The 22,267-nt window shown below is 48.7% G+C and overlaps 1 protein-coding gene across 1 annotated transcript in view; it reads left to right on the top strand.

Annotated features, from left to right (window-relative positions):
• Nucleotides 1-22,267, top strand: part of TRANK1 (tetratricopeptide repeat and ankyrin repeat containing 1) — an 80,794-nt gene that overhangs the window by 22,402 nt on the left and 36,125 nt on the right. The window contains exons 2-9 of the mRNA XM_038767663.1: nucleotides 650-781; nucleotides 3,914-4,040; nucleotides 7,417-7,567; nucleotides 10,385-10,503; nucleotides 14,119-14,202; nucleotides 15,658-15,796; nucleotides 17,472-17,603; nucleotides 19,361-19,531. Of these exons, the coding sequence (XP_038623591.1) occupies nucleotides 651-781; nucleotides 3,914-4,040; nucleotides 7,417-7,567; nucleotides 10,385-10,503; nucleotides 14,119-14,202; nucleotides 15,658-15,796; nucleotides 17,472-17,603; nucleotides 19,361-19,531 (1,054 nt within the window). The 5' untranslated portion in view covers nucleotide 650. The remainder of the gene's footprint in view (nucleotides 1-649; nucleotides 782-3,913; nucleotides 4,041-7,416; nucleotides 7,568-10,384; nucleotides 10,504-14,118; nucleotides 14,203-15,657; nucleotides 15,797-17,471; nucleotides 17,604-19,360; nucleotides 19,532-22,267) is intronic.

Raw genomic sequence — 22,267 nt, 5'->3', positions numbered from 1 at the left:
AATATAATTGTAATAATATTAATAATAGTATAATATATAATAAAGTAATAATAAGAGCCCGGGCTTTGGAGTCGGAGGTCATGGGTTCAAATCCCGGCTCCGCCAATTGTCAGCTGTGTGACTTTGGCCAAGTCACTTAACTTCTCTGTGCCTCAGTTACCTCATCTGTAAAACGGGGATGAAGACTGTGAGCCCCACGAGGGACAACCTGATCACCTTGTAATCTCCCCATTGCTTAGAACAGTGCTTTGCACATAGTAAGCGCTTAATAAATGCCATCATAAATAAATAAATAAATAATGATTTTAAGTGCTTACTACGTGCCAGGCACTGTCATAAGCGCTGGGGTGGATACAAGCAAATCGAGTCGGACACCATCCCTCGTCCCACTTGGGGCTCACAGTCTCCATCCCCATTTTACAGATGAGGTAACTGAGACACAGAGAAGTGAAGTGACTTGCCCAATGTCTCACAGCAGGCAAGTGGCGGAGCTAGGATTAGAACCCATGACCTTCTGACTCTCAGGTCCACTATGCCGTGGATTTGTTGCTTCTCGTGTCTAAGCGCTTAGCGCGGTGTTCTGCACATAGTAAGCGCTCAATTAATAGGTCAAACTGATGTGTCGTCCCCCCACCCCTGGCTGTTCCAGAATGGATCCCGTGACCTATGCCGAGTTCCTGAGAGAATCCGGGAATGAGGCCTTCCGAACCGGGAACTATACCCTGGCCATCCGAAAATACGACGAGGCGATCTCCGTCCTGCTTCAGCTTTATCACTGGGGGTGAGTCCGTGCTTGAAGTGACGCTTCGCCGTCTGTTTGCCCTTCTCATTTTCTGGTTTCGTTTTCCCCTCTTAGTTTCGTTTTCTCCGAAGCCTATCGCATCACTTCTTGGCTTGAGCGTTGCATCAGCAACCGAAAGAAAAGCCGTGACGTGACAGGCGAAATGGAAAGTGAGACACTGCCACCATGATGATAATAGTTGTGGTATTTGTTAAACGCTTACTACGTGCCAGGCAAGCAAATCGGGTTGGACGCAGTCCCCGTTCCCCGTGGGGCTCACAGTCTTAATCCCCGTTTTACAGGTGAGGTAACTGAGGCACAGAAAAGTAAAACAACTTGCCCAAGGCCACAGAGCAGACCAGTGGCAGAGCCAGGATTAGAACCCATAACTTTCCAACTCCCAGGCCCGCTACTTCCCGAAAGACAGCCAAGAGCTGGACCGACTGAGACAGGACACCAGAATCGCTGAAATATTAATTTGTGTAGTGCTCCTACTGTTTTGTTTTTTCCATCGGTCTCAATTTATCCTAACAATAACCCTGTGCCAGAGTTAATCATCTCCACCTGACAGATGAGGAAACGGGAGCCCAGAGGGGTTAAGTGACTCATTTGAGATCACACAGCCGGCAGGCTAGTGACCTTACCAGAACCCAGGACTTCTAGCCCTAGGGGTTTTTCCTCTAAACCCCCCTTGCCTCTTCGTGTTGATTAAATACCAGCACCATTTTTCCAGAGCTTCTAAAGTGGAGCAGAATGGAAGCTTAAATTTCCCCTCTTCCCCCAGCAGACCAAAGGAGCCTGCTGAATCTCCCAAAGAAATTGCGAGGTGAGAAGAGTAAACAGAATTTAAAGCACTTATATGTCTTTGGTTGGCAGTTCGAAGTACAATCTAATGTATTTTTTGTGCGTTACAGTGGACTAGGTTAATGTAGATCCATCTTGCTTTTCGGGCTCTCCTGCCTTTTGAGAAGCTGCTTTGGAGAAGCAGGGTGGCTTAGTGGAAAGAGCCCGGGCTTGGGCGTCAGAGGTCGTGGATTCTAACCCCAGATCATCCACTTATCAGCTGTGTGATTTGGGGCAAGTCACTTCTCCGTGCCTCAGTTCCCACATCTGTAAAATGGGGATTAAGTCTGTGAGCCCTATATGGGGCAACCTGATTACCTTGTATCTACCCCAGCGCTTAGAACAGTGCTTGGCCAGAGTAAGCGCTTAACAAATACCATCATCATTATGGTTATTATTATTTCCTAGTGACCTGAATCAGCCTCCTTGCTGACCTCTCTGCCTCCAGCCTCTCTCCCATCCAGTCCACACCCCACTCCGCGCCTCCGTATCGTTTTCCTAATTAATCGTTGTCCGCACGACTCCTTTTATCTCAACTTCCAGCGATGGCTCATTCTTCGCATCCAACTCCTGACCTTCAACGTGAGGGCTTTCGACCAGCTGGCTTCTCTCCTATCTCTCCTCACTCCTCTCCCACCACATTCCAGTCTGCCCACATTGCTCATCCAACTTCGTCACTGTTCTTTGCTCTCGTTTCTCCCTCCCTGTCCATATAATCCTAAAAAAAACAGGCTGGCCCAGCGGAATGAGCGCAGGCCTCGGAGTCAGAAGGACCTGGCTTCTAATCCTGGCTCCTCCATTTGTCTGCTGTGAGACCTTGGGCAAGTCACGTAACTTCTCCGAGCCTCATTTCCCTCGTGGGGCTACGATCCCTGTTCTCCTTCCTACTTGGGCCGTGTGTCCCATGTGGGACCTGATTGTCTTGTATCTACCTCAGCAATTTAGTACAGTGGTAGGCACATAGTAAGCACCTAACAAATATTACCATTATTACTACTATTATTATTGTCATTATTGTATTAAGTGCTAAGTGGGCAGGGAATGTGTCTGTTATAGTGTACTCTTCCAAGTGCATTAGTACAGTGCTTTACACACAGTAAGCGCTCAGTAAATATCAACGAATGAATAGAAAAGGACTGTGAGCCCACTGTTGGGTAGGGACCATTTCTATATGTTGCCAACTTGTACTTCCCAAGCGCTTAGTACAGTGCTCTGCACACAGTAAGCGCTCAATAAATACGATTGATTGATTGATAGACTCTCCCCATCTTCAGATCTCTACTGAAATCATTTCTCCACCTGGGAATCTTCCCTCTGCTGACTGACCTCTCATCATCCTACTCTTTTCGTCCCTGCAGCGTGGCCTTGTACTTAAGGTTACCGTCATCGTGTTCTTTTACTCTGTTGCTTCTCATATCTGTAATTTATTTTAATGTCTCTTTCCCCTCACCCACCACCATTTTGTAGACTTCTCAAGGGCACAGAACGTGTCTACCAACTCTGTTATATTGTACTCTCCCAAGTGCTTACTACAGTGCTCCGCACCCAGTCAGCGTTCAATACACACCCTTGATCGATTGATTAAGCAACCTATTGGAGAGGAGGATCTCTGGACTAGATTCGTCAGTCGATGAGTCGGTGGAATTTATTGAGCACCTAATGAGTTGAAAACACTGTACTAAATGCTTGGGGAAGGATAACAGAAGCAAAGTCTCTGTCCTTGCCCACAAGAAGCCTACAGTCTAATACGGGGAGACGGGCATATGCAATTATTTGCAAATAGCAGGTGCAGGAGGAAAACTCAGGGTAAGATTAGCTGTAGAGCGAACTTACCAGGAGGAGATTTAAGAGTAAAATGTATGATGAAATGTACATCATCTATCTACCAAAATGGTGAAGGTGAGAATGAGTCCTAAGGGTCAGAGTTGGGTTGATTGGGGCCAGGCTTCCTGAAAGAGGCAGGATGGTAGGAGGGTTCTGGAGATGGAGCGGGCATGGTCAGCCAGTCAAAGGGCATTTCCTTGACCACAGTTAGTAGGCATAAAAGCAGCATGGCCTGTCGGAAAGATCACTGGGAATCAAAGGACCCGGTTTTGATCCCGGCTCTGACGCGCCTTCTTTTCTCACATATCAGAATTGTTGTTGTTCTAAATTACCCAAATTCATGGCCAAGGTGTTCTTGATGAGGGCAGCGGAGTCTAAATGGTGGTTTGGGGGTCAGGCTGCCAGGTTTACGGGGACGGGGGGCGGGGGAGATCTCGTCACGGGACAACTTGTTGATTCTTCCAGAGTTCCTCCGAGAGACCTGGCCGTGTTGCTGTGTAACAAATCCAACGCCTATTACAACTTGGAAAAGTGGGGGGAAGCCTGCAGTGCTGCTCAGGAGAGTCTGCGGTGGGACCCCACTTATGTTAAGGTACCGGGCGGGCCCCCCTCCAATAGCCCCCTGCTTTCCTCGGTTTACCAGATGTGGTCTGCCCCTTTCCTTTCGTCGTCATCGCTGCTTTCGAACGCCTATTCGTTCATCTGTTCTGTTGTATTTAGTGAGCGCTTACCATGTGCAGAGCACTGTACTAACAGCATAAGAGTGAAACAGACACATTCCCTGCCCACAAGGAGCGTACGGTTTGGTGGGGGGGGCGGGGGGGGGAGACAGACATTAATGTAAAGAAATAATTGACAGATATGGACGTAAGTGCTGTGGCCTGGGAGTGGGGATGAATAAAGGGGGCAAGTCAGGGTGACGCAGAAGGGTGTGGGAAAAGATGAAATGAGGGCTTAGTCAGGGAAGGCCTCTTGGAGGAGATGGGCCGTCAATAAGGCTTCGAAGGTGGGGAGAGACATTTTCCATCGGATTTGAGGAGGGAGGGTGTTCCAGGCCAGAGGCGGGGTGTGGGTGAGACTGGTGGCTTACTATGGAGATCACTGGTGGCCTGAGAATCAACCCCAGAGCGGGCAACGGACCAGGCCTAGGCCCAAAGGGACTCACCGTCTAGGGAGGGGAGACAAAGAGACAAGCACGATTAAGTAGGAGCAGCGTGGCCTGGTGGATAGACAGCGGGCCTGGGAGTCGGAAGGACCTGGGCTCTAATTCCGGCTCTGCTGTGTGACCCTGGGCAAGTCATTTTGCTTCTCTGTGCCTCAGTTACCTCACCTGTAAAATGGGGATTAAGACCGTGAGCCCCATGTGGGACGTGGACTGTGTCCAACCTGATTAGCTTGTATCCACCCCAGCACTTAGAACATTGCTCGACACCTAGTAAGCGCTTAGCGGATATCGTCGTTATTAGACTGTAAGCTTATCATGGACAAGGAATTTGATTGCCTATTCAGTAGTCTTGTACTCTCTCAAGAGCTTAGTACAGGGTTCTGCACATAGTAAGCATTCAATACGTACCCACTGATTGTTGGGTTGACGATGCTAAATATTTCCCCGAGATAGTTCAGAGCAGCCTATTGATTATCCCTCTCCATTCCTCCCTCTCTCCCCAACTAAAGCTCGATTTTAGGCATTCATTCATTCATTCAGTCGTATTTATTGAGCACTTATTGTGTGCAGGGCACTGTACTAAGCGCTTGGGAAGGACAAGTTGGCGACATATAGAGACGGTCCCGACCCAACAACGGGCTCACAGTCTAGAAGGCATTGTGTTGCCAACTTGTACTTCCCAAGCGCTTAGTACAGTGGTCTGCACACAGTAAGCGCTCAATAAATACGATTGATTGATTGATTGTGGGAGACAGGCCCTCTAGACTGTAAGCTCCTTGTGGGCAAGAAACATGTCTACCAAATCTGTTACATTGAACTCTCCCAAGTACGTAGTACAGTGTTCCACACACAGTAAGCGCTCAATAAGGAGAAGTATCACGGCCTAGTGGAAAGAGCACGGGCCTGGGTTCTAATCCTGGCTCCGCCACATGTCTGCTGTGAGATCAGAGAAGCAGCGTGGCTCAGTGGAAAAGAGCCCGGGCTTTGGAGTCAGAGGTCATGGATTCAAACCCCGGCTCCGCCAATTGTCAGCTGTGTGACTTTGGCCAAGTCACTTTACTTCTCTGTGCCTCAGCTACCTCATCTGTAAAATGGGGATTAAAGACTGTGAGCCCCACGTGGGACAACCTGACCACCGTGTAACCTCCCCAGCGCTTAGAACAGTGCTTTGCACATAGTAAGCGCTTAATAAATACCATTATTATTATTATCTTGGGCAAGTCACTTCACTTCTCCATGCCTCAGTTACTTCATCGGTAAAATGGGGCTTAAGACCGGGAGCCCCATGTAGGACAGGGACTGTGTACAACCCGATTATCTTGTATCTAAACCCTAGTGCTTAGTACAGTGTCTGGCACATACTAAGCACTTAACAGTTGCCACAATTCTTATTATAAATGCAGTTGCTCACAAGATCCCTTGCCCTCAAGGAGCTGACAGTCCACAGGGTGCTAAACTGTTCGGCCTAAATAGAAACCTGTCGTTATGCATATTCGGAATATCCTGCTGGGATCATGTTTCCTTAATTTGATGTCCTCTCCTGAGCGCTCAGTACAGTGCTGTGCACACAGTAAGTGCTCAATGAATATCATTGATTGATTGATGAGTCCCTGCCTTCAAGGGACTTACAGTCCACAGGGTACGTAATTCTTCCTAAACAGAAACGCGTTGTTATACATATTCTGAAGATTCTGGAGGGCGGGCATTGTGTTTATTTACTCTATCGGGAAATTAGTGTGGCTTAGCGTAAAGAGCACAGGCTTGGGAGTCAGAGGTCATGGATTCTAATCCCATCTCTGCCACTTGTCAGCTGTGTGACTTCGGGTAAGTCACTTCACTTCTCCGGGCCTCAGTTACCTCATCTGTAAAATGGGGGTTAAGACTGTGAGCCCCACGTGGGACAACCTGATCACCTTGTATCTACCCCAGCGCTTAGAACAGTGCCTGGCACATTGTAAGCGCTTAACAAGTACCATTATTATTATTGTACTCTCCCCAGTGCTTAGTACAGTGCTCTGCACACAGTTAAAGGCTCAATAAGTAGTATTGTCCTTACGTTATGTTGCCAACTTGTACTTCCCAAGCGCTTAGTACAGTGCTCTGCACACAGTAAGCGCTCAATAAATATGATTGATTGATAGTATTGATGATTTTTAAAAAATTGGTTTTTATTGAGTGCTTACTATGTGCCAGGCGCTGTACTAAATGCTGGGGTAGATAAAGCTAATCAAATTGGATACAGTCCATATGGGGTTCACAACCTTAATCCCCATTTTCCAGACGAGGTAACTGAAGCACAGAGAAGTGAAACAACTTACCCAAGACCACCCAGCAGGCAAGGGGTGGAGCAGGGATTTGAACTCAGGACCTTCTGACTCCCAAGCCTGGGCTGTAGCCACTAGGCCATGCTGCTTCCCACTGATCAATCAATCAATCAATCATATTTATTGAGCGCTTACTGTGGGCAGAGCACTGTACTAAGCGCTTGGGAAGTACAAGTTGGCAACATAAAGAGACGGTCCCTACCCAACAGTGGGCTCACAGTCTAAAAGGGGGAGACGGAGAACAAAACAAAGCATATTAACAAAGTAAAATAAAAATAAATAGACACTAATGGATCCTGCTCCTCCTCTACCCTCCTTCCCCCAGGTTCTGAAACTTCTGGTTGTGCGTGTGGTGGGAAGAGAGTGGGGTCAAGTGGTAGCGTACCGTCCCAAGCGTTTAGTACAGTGCTTTGCACACAGTAAGTGCTCAATAAATGCGATCGAATGGATGAACGATAGGTTTCTGTTTGTACCTCTAGGGTTACTACAGAGCCGGCTACTCTTTGCTTCAACTCTTCAAACCTCATGAAGCCTCTCAGATGTTTTCGGAGGGGCTGGGGATGCTGCAGAGCTCGTTGGAGGTGGGCCAAACGGCCGATTTTTTGGTGGGACTCCTCGCCTCCATTAACGGTAAGTTGGAACGGGGCACCGCGGCTCCCCATGGCGCTGTCTGGGATGGAAGGCTTGGGGGCAGTCGCCCGCCGATGTCTCCTCGAGCTCCACTTGGTGGGATGACCATCATCATCATCATCATCAATCGTATTTATTGAGCGCTTACTATGTGCAGAGCACTGTACTAAGCGCTTGGGAAGTACAAATCGGCAACGTATAGAGACAGTCCCTACCCAACAGTGGGCTCACAGTCTAAAAGGGGGAGACAGAGAACAAAACCAAACATACTAACAAAATCAAATATATAGAATAGATATGTACAAATAAAATAAATAAATAAATAGAGTAAAAAAATATGTACAAACATATATACATATATACAGGTGCTGTGGGGAAGGGAAGGAGGTAAGATGGGGGGGATGGAGAGGGGGACGAGGGGGAGAGGAAGGAAGGGGCTCAGTCTGGGAAGGCCTCCTGGAGGAGGTGAGCTCTCAGCAGGGCCTTGAAGGGAGGAAGAGAGCTAGCTTGGCGGATGGGCGGAGGGAGGGCATTCCGGGCCCGGGGGAGGACGTGGGCCGGGGGTCGATGGCGGGACAGGCGACCAGTCTGGGGACGTCCTGAAAGCAACGTGGCCTAATGGCTGGGAGTCAGAGGATCTGGGTTCCAATTCTGGCCCCGCCACGTGTCTGCTATGTGACCGTGGGCAAGTCACCTCATTTCTCTAGACTCTAAGCTCATTGTGCAGCGAGAAGCAGCGTGGCTCAGTGGAAAGAGCCCGGGCTTTGGAGTCAAGAGGTCGTGGGTTCAAATCCCGGCTCCTCCACTTGTCAGCTGGGTGACTTTGGGCAAGCCACTTCACTTCTCTGGGCCTCAGTTCCCTCATCTGTAAAATGGGGATGAAGACTGTGAGCCCCACGTGGGACAACCTGATTACCTTGTATCTACCCCGGCGCTTAGAACAGTGCTTTGCACATAGTAAGCGCTTAACAAATACCAACATTATTATTATTATTGTGGGCAGGGAATGTGTCTGTTTATTGTTATATTATGCCTAGTATAATGCTCTGCACACAGTCAGCACTCGGTAAAAACCATCGAAACTGATTTGACTGACTCTGAGCCTCAGTTACCTCATCTGTAAAATAGGGATTAAGACTACAAACCCCAAGTGGGACATGGACTGTATCCAACCTGGTTAGTTTATATCTACCCCATACCTTGTACAGTGTCTGGCACAAAGTAAATATTTAACAAATACCATGTAATTAAAAATAAAAAGGTGTTGCAATTCAGTGACTAGACAGTATTTATCTGGAGAAGCAGCATGGCTCAGTGGAAAGAGCCCGGGCTTGGGAATCAGAGGTCATGGGTTCTAATGCCGGCTCTGCCACCTGTCAACTGTGTGACCTTGGGGAAGCCACTTAAATTCTCTGAGCCTCAGTTACCTCATCTGTAAAATGGGGATTAAGACTGTGAGCCCCACAGGAGACAACCTGATCACCTTGTATCCCCCCCCAGCACTTAGAACAGTGCTTTGCACATAGTAAGTGCTTAACAAATGCCATTATTATTATTATTATTATTATCTTGTTTTCCTCAGCTTCTGTGACTATTGCCTGTCCACAAATTTCCCCCCATCTTGGCTGTTAAGACTTGGGGTCTAATTAGCTGCACTTGCACCCTTAAATTAGTGCTTATTGTGTGCTTAATGTGTGCAAAGCATTGTGCTAAGTGCTGCGATAAATATAATTAATTCGACTGTCCTAGTCCCCTTCCCACTCAGGTTTCACAATCTAAGAGGTAAAGAGAGCAGATATTTTATCCCCATTATTCAGATAAGGTAGTATAGTCACAAAGAAGTTAAGTGACTTGCCCAGAGTCACACAGCAGGCAGAGGAAAGAGCAGGGATTAGAACCCGGGACTTGGGACTCCCGGGCTAACGCTCTTGCCACTAGGCCACGCTTAGACTCAAAACCCCAGAGACACCGGAGAATCCTGCCCTGGAGACTTAGGAGCCTCCCCGTAACCGTCACAGAACAAAGTGGTTAGAAAAGCCGAAAGGAGAGGAAGCCACTGGTGAGGAATAACCCTGAATTGTCGGGTTGGCAGGAAGTTGTCAAGACTGACACGACAGCTTTGTGACTGACTCCAGCTAATTCTCAAGGAACGGCATGGGTTACTGGTGGGAAATAATCCGTAATCAAGTAGTCGGATGGATTCTGGCTGGCTGGCTGGAGGAAACAGGCTTCTTTCGTGAGACGATATTTGTCCCGGAACTATTTTTGGACTGACTGGTGGGTCAGAATAAGCCACAGGTCCCATGGAACCCTGCATGGGCCTGGTCTGGTCCGCCATACCCACCCCAAACATTTGGGTCCTTTTTTCCTTTCCTTCTTTTCTTTCATTTTGTTTTTTTGTTTATTTTTTTTTGGTTGGTTGGTTTTTTGATGGTATTTGTTAAGCGTTTACTATGTGTCAGGCACTGTTCTAAGATCTGGGGTAGATACATAGTAAGCGCTTAACAAATACCATCATTATTATGCAAGCTAATCAGGTTGGACACAATCCCTGTCCCAAGTGGTCTCACACTCTTAATCCCCATTTTACAGGTGAGGGAACCTAGGCACAGAGACTAATAGCAATAATATTTGTTAAGCGCTTACCATGTGCCAAGTAGTATACTGAGCGTTGGATGTGGTCCCTGTCCCCCATGGGTTTCGCAGTCTTAATCCCCATTTTCCAGACGAGGGAATCGAGGCACAAAGAAGTGAAGCAACAAGCCCACAGCAGACAAGTAGCAGACAGTGAGTCGTGACTCTTCTCGCCCCTTCCAGAGCACCAGGTGGAATTGGTGGGCTTCTCGGCCTTCTCCGAGGAGATCTTCAGCCCCCGCTTCACGGCTCTCATCTGGCAGCAGGTGATAGAGAAGTTGACCCGGAAGGGGATGTGGCAGGTGAGCCGGAGCCGGGGAGGTTGGTGGGCCCTGACGACGCGCTGTGGCCTAGTGGGTAGAGCCCGGGCTTGGGAATCGGGGGACCTGACTTCTCATTCCAGCTCCCACGCTCATCTGCTGGATGACCTGGAGCAAATCACTCCGTTCCCTTTAGGCCTCAGTTCCCTCATCTGTAAAATGAAGATGAAAACTGTGAGCCCCGTGTTGGACAGGGACTGTATCCACCCCAGAACTTAGTACAGCACCTGGCGTGTTATTATTATTGTTATTATTATTACTCTGGGTGGAAACATTTCACCACCCCCTCGTCGGCCCGCGGGGGCACTTCCCCATTGACCGCGGTTGGTGGAGATGGGTGGGCCACGAGCTTGGCTTTCAGATCAACCCAAACGCCCAGGCCGCGTCTGTACCTGTTCTTGTGCTGCCCTTGTTTTTGGGAGCCGTAATAATAATAATAATAATGATGATGATCATTGCTTTGCTATTTACTATGTGCCAAACACCGTTCTAAGCTCTGGGGTAGATGCAAGCTAATCAGGTTGGACACATTCCTCGTCCCACAGGGGGCTCACACTCTTAATCCCCATTTTACAGCTGAGGGGACTGAGGCCCAGAGAAGTGAAGTGACTTGCCCAAGGTCACACAGCAGACAAGTGGTGGAGCCGGGATTAGAACCTACGTCCTTCTGACTCCCATGCCCTTGCTTTCTATCCACTAGCCCCCCCCCCCCCCATTTTCTCCCCAACGCATTCTTGGAGACCCTTCTTTTCTCCCTGAAACAGGTGCCCTCCCCGAAAACATTGCCACTGCTTTATGTTCACATGGGTCTATGCATTGGCCAGTGAACCCCCTAGGAAATTCCAAATGTAATGATAATTATGTTAACTGCTTACTATGTGCTAAGCACTCTTCTAAGCACTGAGATAGATAGACGCTAGTAATAATAATTGTGGTGTTTAAGTGCTTACGGTGTGCCAGGCACCGTACTAAGGGCTGAGTTGGATACAAGGAAATCGGGTTGGACACAGTCCCTGTCCCACATGGGGCTCACACTCTTAATCCCCATTTTACAGATGAGGGAACTGAGGCCCAGAGAAGTAAAATGACTTGCTTAAGGTCACACAGCAGACATGTGGCAGAGCCAGGATTAGAATGTGGATTTGGGCGGGGGGGGGGGGGGCGGTCTCGTTTGGCCGGAGCTGCTTTTTCTGTGCCTCTGTGGCCTGACTTTCCACTCCAAATTAATTCTCTGAGTGGGAGTTGAAAACCCAAGCCAATCATCCAGAACCTAGCAAAAATAGGAGGAGGATTTGGATGGTATATCCATTCATTCATTCAGTCGTATTTATTGAGTGCTTACTGGGTGCAAAGCACCGTACTAAGCGATTGGGAGAGTATAGTATAACAACAAACAGATACATTCCCCTGCCCACAACAAACTCACAGACTAGGGGGACGGGTGATAAGTTTGCAGTGTTCTTATAAAATTCTGAGGAGTCTATAGTTTTTTTTTCTTTTATGAGTCTTAATTATTTCTGTTTTGTTGTGAGCAGCCTGCCTCCCAGCCCCTCCCCTCCTCTTGCAATCTCTTTCCCCAAAAAGAAAGACAGCCTTAAAATTCTGGGAACTTCCTTGCCTGAATTCCCCAAAGCCTGGAGAATACCACATGAATTTTGCCGTCAGCCCATCCTGATCCGGCCTGAATTCATGAGGGTGCATTCTCTTGGGATTTTTCCAAGTGGATGCTATGTTGTGGTTTTTTTTTCTTACCTGCCCCCCCCCCCCCCCCCGTTACATAGAGGGGCATTTGTGTATTATCTGAGACTTTCAGTTATCCATGCGATGTCTTACAGGGCTCTGTATTCTCAGGCCAAGATGGAATAATAATAATGGTATTAAGCTTTTTCCTCGTAAATGTGCATTTGCTGGGGTGGGTACAAGCAAGTGGGGTTAGACATAGTCCCTGTCCCACATGGGGCTCACAGTCTTAATCCCCATTTTATAGAGGAGGTATGAGGCCCAGAGGAATGAAGTGACTTGCCCAGGCTTACCTAGCAGACAAGGGACAGAGCCGGAATAAGAATCCACGTCCTCCTGATTTCCAAGCCTGTGCTCTGTCCACTTGGTCACGCTGCTTAAGCTAACAGGTTTCCTTAGTTGTTTCTTATTTCTTAGTGATTCCAAGGTCCATAATCAACCAATCAATAGTATTTATTGAGCACTTCCTATGTGCAGAGCACGGTATTAAACACTTAAGAGAGGACAACAGAATTAGCAGACACGTTCCCTGCCCGTAAATGAGCAAGCGTGCAGTATTTTATTCATTTTCCTGTCAAAACTGAAGCAGCAAAATCCAAATTTTCTACTTAAATCTTTTTTGCTGAGGCCCAGTATCCCAAAGTGTCTCCTGGGTCTTTCTGTTTACAAGGCTTTCTTATCTTAAACTCTCTCCCCTCCCGCAGGACCCTCAGATCAGAGCCGTAATGATCTTGAACAATGGTTTTAAGACCTCCTCAGGATCGGGGTAATAATAATTATGGCCCTTGATAAACGCTTACTATATGTCAAAGCACTGTATTAAGCGGTAGGGTAGGTAGAGGTTAATCAGGTCGGACACAGTCCCTTTCCCACGCTGGCGCTTATAGTCCAAGTAGGAGAGAGAACAGGGGTTGAACCCCCATTTTACAGATGAGGTAACTGAGGTCCAGAGAAGTGAACCTACAGCAAGGTTACAGAGCAGACACACGGCGTAACTGAGATTAGAACCCAGGACCCCTGACTCTCAGGCTCCCTGCTCTTTCCACTAGGCCATGCTGCTTCTCTTTGTGCTTTCCACCTAGGTCAGAAGTACAAAGAGAAGCAGTGTGGCTCAGGGGAAAGCGCTCGGGCTTGGGAGTCAGAGGACGTGAGTTCTAATTCCGGCTTGGCCACTTGTCTGCTGTGTGACCTTGAGCAAGCCAATTAACGTCTCTGGGCCTCAGTTACCTCATCTTTAAAATGGGGATTAAGACCGTGAGCTTCACATGGGACAACCTGCTTACCTTGTATCTACGCCAACACTTAGAACAGTGCTCAGCACATTGTAAGCACTTAACAAATACCACAATTATTATTATTAAAAGCAGGGTGGTCTAGTGGATTGGATAGCGAACGGATATGGGAGTCAGAAGGACTTGGGTTCTGATCCCGGCTCTGCCACCAGACTGCTACATGATCTTGGGTGAGTCACTTCACTTCCCTGGGCCTCAGTTCTCTCATCTGTAAAGTGGGGATGAAAACTGTGAGGCCCATGTAGGACATGTACCGTGTCCAACCTGATTATCTCGTATCTACCCCGCTGCTTAGTACAGTGCCTGACCCGTAGTAAGTGCTGAGCAGAAACCATAATTAGTTTTCCCTGCCTGATGGATGTAGAGAAAGACCAAGACAAAGTACTGTGATACGCGCTTGGCATAATGGAAGTGCTGAACAAATACCGTAATAGTACTAATTTTAGAAAGCATGGAAGAGCATGAAGTGTGGACTTTTTTTCTTTGAAAATAAAACAGTTTATTTCTGAGTTCTGGGAGTGTTCTTTGTGGAAAGATAAATTCCTTCTTTTGTTTCCTTCCCAAGGCCTTGCTCCTGCTGTCGACTGAGAAAGAGAGATTGCCGGGCTTGCTAAGCATTCCTCAGTTATCACTAAGGGAACTCTTTGAGGTACAGTGTGTGTGTATGTTTGTGTCGTGGTGTGACTCTCATTAGTTAATTTTTTTTTTTAATGTTCTTTTCGGAGTGGTTCTCGCTGAAGGCGGGGATGGAGTGTACTCAGATTCTTCCACCCAATGTTTCAGGTTTTCTGGGTCAGTTGCTATTATTCCCCCCCCCACCCGCCTCAGATCTCATCAGTGAATTATTTTCACACCCTTTCCGAGGCAGTGTTCTAAAGTTTCAAGCGTGCTCTTAATATTACTACTAATAATAACAATAATCATGGTAATAATAATAATTATGGTACTTGTTAAGTGCTTATTTGTGCCAAGCACTGTTCTAAGTGCTGGGGTAGATACAAGTTAATTAGGTTGGACACAATCCCTGACCCACATGGGGCCCACACTCTTAAAGTCACTTAACTTCTCTATGCCTCAGTTACCTTATCTGTAAAATGGGGATCAAGAATGAGAGACCCAGGTTGCCCCAGTGCTTAGAACAGTGCTTGGCACAAAGTAAGTGCTTCACAGATACCATCATTGTTATTATTACTATTATTATCCCCATTTTATAGATGAGGTAACTGCGGGACAGAGAAGTTAAGTGACTTACCCAAGTCACACAGCAGGCTTGTGGCGGAAGTGGGATTAGAACCCCGGTCCTTCTGTCATGGTGTTTCGCCAATGTTCAGTTTCCCAGATTCCTGGCACCAGGATTGGGGAATCAATCGACCGGTAGGAGGTATTTATTGAGCGCCTACTGCGTGCAGGGCACTGTACTAAGTGGTTGGGAGAGCTCAACCAGGTCTTTCCAGGATCGCTCCCAGACCTGGGCTCTTTCCACCAGGCCATGATGCTTCTCCGGCCCCTTCCCAGTATGCTTAGTGAGTGAGGATGGGATGCAAACTGTGAGCCATTTCAGCCCCCCTCCCTTGCAGCACTCTGCCTGTGAGATCCAGCCTGGATTTGCCCAGTTACCATGTGGCAGTCAGTTGATCGAATTTATTGAACACTTACTGTGAGCAGAGCACTGTCCTAAGTAACAACAGACACATTCCCTGCCCACAATAAACTGGGCACAGACTCTCTCCCTTCTCCTTCTCTCCCTCATCAGGGCCTTTGTCCTGTAGAGACTGTAAGTTCGTTGTGGGCCAGGAACGTGTCTGTTTATTGTTCTATTGTACTCTCCCAAGTGCTTAGTACAGTACTGTGCTCACAGTAAGCACTCAATAAATACAATTGAATGAATGAGAGGGAGACGCCAACACCCTTTACTTTGAAGTAGCAGGCCCCTTCCTCGTGAGACCGTGACCGTGCGTGGGGCTGGTTCGTGTCCGGAGCAGGTGGGGGCTTTCCTGGGTCCTCCGGGCCATGGAGGAAATGATCTGTCGAGGCCCAGGAGGAGAATTGGCTTTCGGTGGAGGCGGGACAGGGGTGACGACTCCCCTCGTCCTGCCCTTCCCAGAAATACGTCTTCTGCGGGGACTACGTCAAGCTGGAGATGGTGCCCAGCCTAGTGGAGTGGCTGATCTCGTTGGGAGCCAGCGTGGAGAGCATTGGGCTGCATCCCCTTCATGCCATCATGAGACTCTGCATCCTTGCCAGTGAGTTGACCCCCACTCCCCCTGCTCCCATGCCGTCTTTTCTTTTTCTTTTTAAAATGGTATTTGTTAAGCACTCATGTGCCACATCCTCAGCCCCACAGCTCCCATGCCGTTTTTTCTTTTTCTTTTTAAAATGGTATTTGTTAAGCACTTATGTGCCACATCCTCAGCCCCACAGCACTAATGTTCACTGTAATGCGTTTATTCCTATTAATGTCTGTCTCCCCCTCTAGACTGTAAGCTCATTGTGGGCAGGAAATGTCAACCAGTCAACTAAGCGCTTGGGAGAGTACAGTACAACCACACAACAGTAAGCGCTCAATAAATACGATTGAATGAAGGCCTCCAAACCTACTTAGATGGGCCACCGGGATGCAAAGTGGGTGGTCAGGGCCGATGTCACACGCTGACCAGGAAGAGGAGGCAAAGGGTGGAGAGAGGTGGCAGGAAGTGCCAGCCTTGTCTGGAGGAGGGATGACTGGATTAGGAAGAGGTTGATGAGGGGGAGCTTTCCCATGAAGGGGCGTGATTCCAGGAGGCCGCATTTAGGGGATCGGGAAGGGGGCTGGCACACGGAAGGGGCAGGTCGTATGGGAGTGAGCCGGGAGAGGAGAAAGAGGATGTGGTGAGCAGAAGACCAGGGTGGGAAGGAGGGAGAGCAGGTGATGAAGACCTCAGTCCTCGGAGTGTGAACCTGATTCTGAGGGGCTGTGCTCCCTACAAAAGTCGGGATGGGGGGACTGGGATGGGGCAGGGGGACAGCCACAGGCTTCGGGACCCTGGTGACGCCCCAGCAGCAGTGGGAGAAACCAGAACAACAGTCATAACTGTGGTATTTGTTGAGTGCTTATTATGTCCCAAGCACTGTTTTCTGTGCTATGTACAAGAGCATCAGGTCCTACAGGGGTTCATAGTCTAAGTAGGAGGGAGAACAAGTAATGAATTCCCTTTTTTTTTTCATAGTATTTGTTCAGCGCTTACCGTGTGCCAAGCACTGTTCTAAGAGCTTAGGGTTGGTTCAAGATAATCACATCCCACGTAAGATTCATGGTCTAAGTAGGAAGGAGAACGAGTATTGAATCCCCAGTGTTTTTTAGTGATATTTAAGTGCTTACTATGTGCCAAGCACTGTTCTGAGCCCTGGGGATGGTGTAAGATAATCAGGTCCCACATGGGGCTCAGCGGGAGGGAGAACGAGTATTGAATCCCCATTTTTTAAAATGGTATTTGTTAAGCGTTCACTGTGTGCCAAGCACTGTTCTAAGCACTGGGGTTGGTACCGAATAGTAAGTTCCTTCATGGGGCTCACAGTCTTAAGTAGGAGGAAGAAGTATCGAATCCCCATTTGTTTTGACTGGTGTTTGTTCAATGCTTTCTACGTGACAGAAATTGTACTAAGCCCCACGGTAGACACGTGCTACTCAGGTCGGATGCAGTCCCTGTCCCCCATGGGGCTCATAGCCTTCAGATGAGGAAACTGAGGCCCAGGGAAGGGAAGTGATTTGCCCAAGGTCATCCGGCAAAGTCACTGGGTTTAGAACCCAGGTCCTTCTGACTCCCAAGCCCGGGCTCTACCCTCCAGGCCTGGCTGCTTCCTCTTTAGTCCCGTCAGCTAGCTTGCCGATCGTTTGCCCACCGACACGCGTTTCCCTGCTTGCTTTTCGTTCCCTCCCAGAGGAAAGCCGTCTTTTCAGGTGGCTGCTAGATCAGAGACCGGACTTGGTGAAGAAAATCAACACGCAGGACGAAGAAGGACGCACTCTCCTGCACCTCGTAGCCGCCAACTCACCCGGCTACCTCATCAAACGTACGTTCCGCCTCCCCTCGCCCCCCTACCCCACCCAGAGTGGGCGGCCCGCCGGAGGGAGGCAGGGGACGAGTCTCTGAAGCCGCATCTTGGCAGGGGTTACCGCAGGAGACCGGGATGTTGGGTCTAAAGTGGTGCTGCCGAGTGAGTAGAGCACTGTGTGTGGGGCACTGGGAGAGAACAAAAAGACAATATGAGGTGATAGGTACTTTCCCTGCCCACCGTGAGCTTACAGTCTAGAGAGGGAGACGGATGTCGATAGAAATAAAATTACAGATGTGTCCGGAAATGCTGTGGGACTGGGGGAACGGCTGAATAAAGGGAGAAAATCAAGGCAACGGAGAAGGGAGTGGGGGTAAAGGAAATGAGGGCCTAGTCGGGGAAGGCTTCTTGAAGACATGCCTTCAATAAGGCTTTGAAAGCGGGGAGAGTCATTGTCAGATATGAGGAGGGAGGGCATTCCAGGCCAGAGGCAGGCCGTGGGCGGGAGGTCGGCGGCGAGGTAGATGAGATCGGGGGCAGTGAGTTGGTTGGCATTAGTTCTCATCCCGGCTCCACCGCTTGCCTGCTGAGAGACCACAGGCAAATCATTTAACTTCTGTACCTCAGTTCCCTCCCTCCTATTTAGACTAGGAGTCCCGTGTGGGAACTGATGGTGCTTAGTGCAGCACTTGGCAGATTGTAAGCGCTTAACAAGTGCCGCAATAATTATTACTGAAGCTGGCTCCGGGAACATGGGCTTCTCCCCACCGCTGGCCTTGCCTGCGGGCTGACGGGGCAGCTCATCTCCAGACCAGAAACCCGCTGTGGGCAGGGAACCGGTCGGCTAATTCTGTGGTGTTGTGCTCTCCCGAGTGCTTAATACAGGTCCCTGCACAAAGTAAGCGCTCAATCAACACCACTGATGGATTAATTCCCCCGCTTTCATATCTAGTCAACCGTGCCTGTTAGGCGGTGTTGAAAACAGTGGCAGGTGTGGTCCGAGCAGCTGTCCTATGGAGACTGCAGATTTTGCTCAACCCCTGGGGAGAAGCAGGCTATCCTAGTGGAAAAAGCCCGATCCTGGGAGTCAGAGGACCCAAGTTCTAATCCCGGCTCCACCACCTGTCTGCCGTGTGACCTTGGGCAAGTCGCTTCACTTCTCTGGCCCTCAGTTTCCTCATCTGTAAAATGGGGATTAAGACTGTGAGCCCCATCTGGGACAGGGACTGTGTCCAACCCGATTTGCTAGTATTCACCCCAGTGCCTTAGAACAGTGCCTGGCACATAGTGAGTGCTTAACAAATACCACAGTTATTATTATTATTATTATTATTATTATTCACCTTCAGGAACAGGAAGAAAGCTGGCTTGCGGAGAAGCCACTAAGTGGTATTTGTTAAGCACTTACTGTGCGCCAAGCACTGCATTAAGTACAAGGTAATCAGGTTGGACCCTACGTTTCCCACATGGGGCTCAAGGTCTTAATCCTCATTTTACCGTTGAGGGAACTGAAGCCCAGAGAAGTGAAGTGACTTGTCCAAGGTCACACATCAGACAAGCGTTGGAGCCAGGATTAGCACCAAGATCCACCAGCCCACGCTGTTTCTCACGCCCTCAACCACGCCCTCAGAGCAGCGTCTGCAGAGGGCACTTGATAAATACGCCCCGTTGCCTGAAAGGAAACAAACCTCTGAGGCCACAGCGATTTCCTCATCGGACAGTGAGGATCGTATCTTTTTTTTTATTATTATTTTCCGTCTCTCCACGGGACCCAGGTCAGACCGAGGACGTGCAGATGCTTCTCCGGTTCGGCGTGGACCCCAGGACCCCGGACCGTCAGTCGAGGCGGGCGGCGGACATCCTGAAGAGAAACAAAAACTTCAAGGCCGTCGAAAAGATCAACTCCCACTTGGAGCGGCTGTCCAGCTTCCCTCAGGAGTTTCCGGGTACGTCGTCCACCCGAGGCCGCGGGGGAGACGGGGACGGGTGGGATTCGGGCCGGTGTTGGGCTTCTGTCCCGGGGAGCGGCTCAAGAGGAGCCACTCTGATTCCCAAGCTCGGCCTCGGGCCGCCCGGCTTCTGTTCAGATGCCTCGGGAGAGGAGAGGAGGAGCAGCGTGGTGTAGTGGCAAGAGCCCGGGCCTGGGAATCGGAAGGTCATGGGTTCTAATCCCAGCTCCGCCACTTTTCTGCTGCGTGACCTTGGACAAGTCACTTAAATTCTCTGAGCCTCAGTTACAGCGTGGCTCAGTGGAAAGAGCACAGGCTTAGGAGTCAGAGGTCATGGGTTTTTATTTTATTTTATTTTATTTTGTTAGTATGTTTGGTTTTGTTCTCTGTCTCCCCCTTTTAGACGGTGAGCCCACTGTTGGGTAGGGACTGTCTCTATATGTTGCCAATTTGTACTTCCCAAGTGCTTAGTACAGTGCTCTGCACATAGTAAGCGCTCAATAAATACGATTGATGATGATGATGATGGGTTCTAATCCCGACTCCGCCACTTGTCAGCTGTGTGACTTTGGGCAAGTCACTTATCTTCTCTGGGCCTCAGTTCCCTCATCTGGAAAATGGGGATTAAGACTGAGCCCCACGTGGGACAACCTGGTCACCTTGTATCCCCCCAGTGCTTAGAACAGTGCTTCGCACATAGTAAGTGCTGAACAAATACCATCATCATTATTATTATTATTGTTACTTAACTTCTCTCTGCCTCAGTTCCCTCATCTTTAAAAAAATGGGGATTAAGGCTGTGAGCCCCACGTGGGACAACCTGATCACTTTGTATCCCCCCAGCGCTTAGAACAGTGCTTCGCACATAGTAAGCACTTAACAAATACCGTCATTATTATTATTATTATTACTTCTCTCTGCTTCAGTTCCCTCATCTTTAAAAAATGGGAATTAAGAGCATGAGCCCCATGTGGGACAGGGACTGTGTCCAACCTGATTAGCTTGTATCGACCCCGGTGCTTAGAACAGTGCTTGGGACAGAGTAAGCGTTTAAAAAGTACCGTCAGTAGTGTTAGAAATTATGCTCCCGGGTGGATGGTTGCCACTGGATGGCAGCAATACCCCATGCCTAGTAATAATAATAATAATAATAATAATAATAATAATAATAATAATAATAATAATAATAATCATGGCATTTATTAAGCGCTTACTATGTGCAAAGCACTGTTCTAAGCACTGGGGAGGTTACAAGGTGATCTAGTGAGCCCGGTTGCCCCCAAATTGTCCCAGAGACCCATCAACCAGGCAACCAATCAAATGTAGTTATTGAGCACCTTCTGTGGACAGAGCACCGTACTAAGCGCTCGGGAGAGCACAGTAAAACAGAATTGGTAGTCACATCCTCTGCCCACAGCAGAGGATCAGTGGTATTCATTGAGCGTGTACTGTGTGCAGAGCACTATGCTAAGAGCTCAGGAGAGTACAGTACAACGGAGTTGGTAATAATAATAATAATGATGGCACTTATTAAGCGCTTCCTGTGTGCAAAGCACTGTTCTAAGCACCGGAGAGGTTACAAGGTGATCAGTTTGCCCCATGGGGGGCTCACAGTCTTAATCCCCATTTTACAGTTGAGGTAACTGAGGCACAGAGAAGTTAAGTGACTCGCCCAAAGTCACACAGCTGACAATCGGCGGAGCCGGAGTTTGAACCCAGGACCTCTGACTCCCAAGCCCGGGCTCTTTCCACTGAGCCACGCTGCTTCTCTGAACGGTGACTGTATTTGTTAATCAGTCAATCAGTGGTATTTATTGAGGGCTTACTGTGCGCAGAGCACTGTACGAAGCACTCAGGAGAGCATAATGCAGTGCGGTTGGCAGTCACGTTCTCTGCCCACAGCAACCTTATTTGTTAGTCAGTCAGTGGTATTTATTGAGCGCCTACTGTGGGCAGAGCACTGTACAAAGCACCCGAGAAAGTACAGTTCAGTGGAGTTGGTAGACGCATTCTCTGCCCACAACAAGCTTATTTGTTCATCAATCCGTGGTGTCTTGAGCTTTTACTACAAGCGGAGCACTGTACTAAGCACTCGACAGAGTACAGTACAACAGAGTTGGTAGAGAAGCAGCATGGCTTAGTCGAATAGTTGAAGCGGGCTTGGGAGTCAGAGGTCATGGGTTCTAATCCCGGCTCCGGCACAGATCAGCTGTGTAACTTTTACCAAATCCCTTCTGTAAAATGGGAATTAAGACTGTGAGCCCCACGCGGGACAACCTGATTACCTTGTCTCCCCCAGCACTTAGAACAGTGCTTGGCACGTAGTAAGCGCTTAACAAATGCCATTATTATTATTATTATTATTATTATTAGACACATTCTTTGCCCACAGCGAGCTGACAGTCTAGAGGATTTCCAACATGCAGGTTTTCAGGAAGTCTTGTGGTTAAGGACGCCATATCCTCTCCCCGTACCCGGCTTCCACCCACAGCCGTTAAATATCCGGCAGGGAAAATTCATCCAAACCGTTAGCTCGTTATGGGCTCGGAAAGTACCTGCTAATTCTGTTGTATTGTACTCGCCCAAGCGCTTAGTACAGTGAACCAGTACGGTGGAGAAGCAGCATGCCCTGGTAGATAGAGCCCAGGCTTGGAAAGAAGAAGGGCCTGGGTTCTAGTCCGTGCTCCTCCACTCGTCCGCTGTGTGATCTCGGGCCCGTCACTTGACTCCACT

This window comes from Tachyglossus aculeatus, chromosome 2 (genome assembly GCF_015852505.1).
Source record: "Tachyglossus aculeatus isolate mTacAcu1 chromosome 2, mTacAcu1.pri, whole genome shotgun sequence".
Classification (NCBI taxonomy): domain Eukaryota; kingdom Metazoa; phylum Chordata; class Mammalia; order Monotremata; family Tachyglossidae; genus Tachyglossus; species Tachyglossus aculeatus.
The sequence above is the reverse complement of the archived record's forward strand: the minus strand, read 5'-3'. Positions and strand labels throughout refer to the sequence as shown.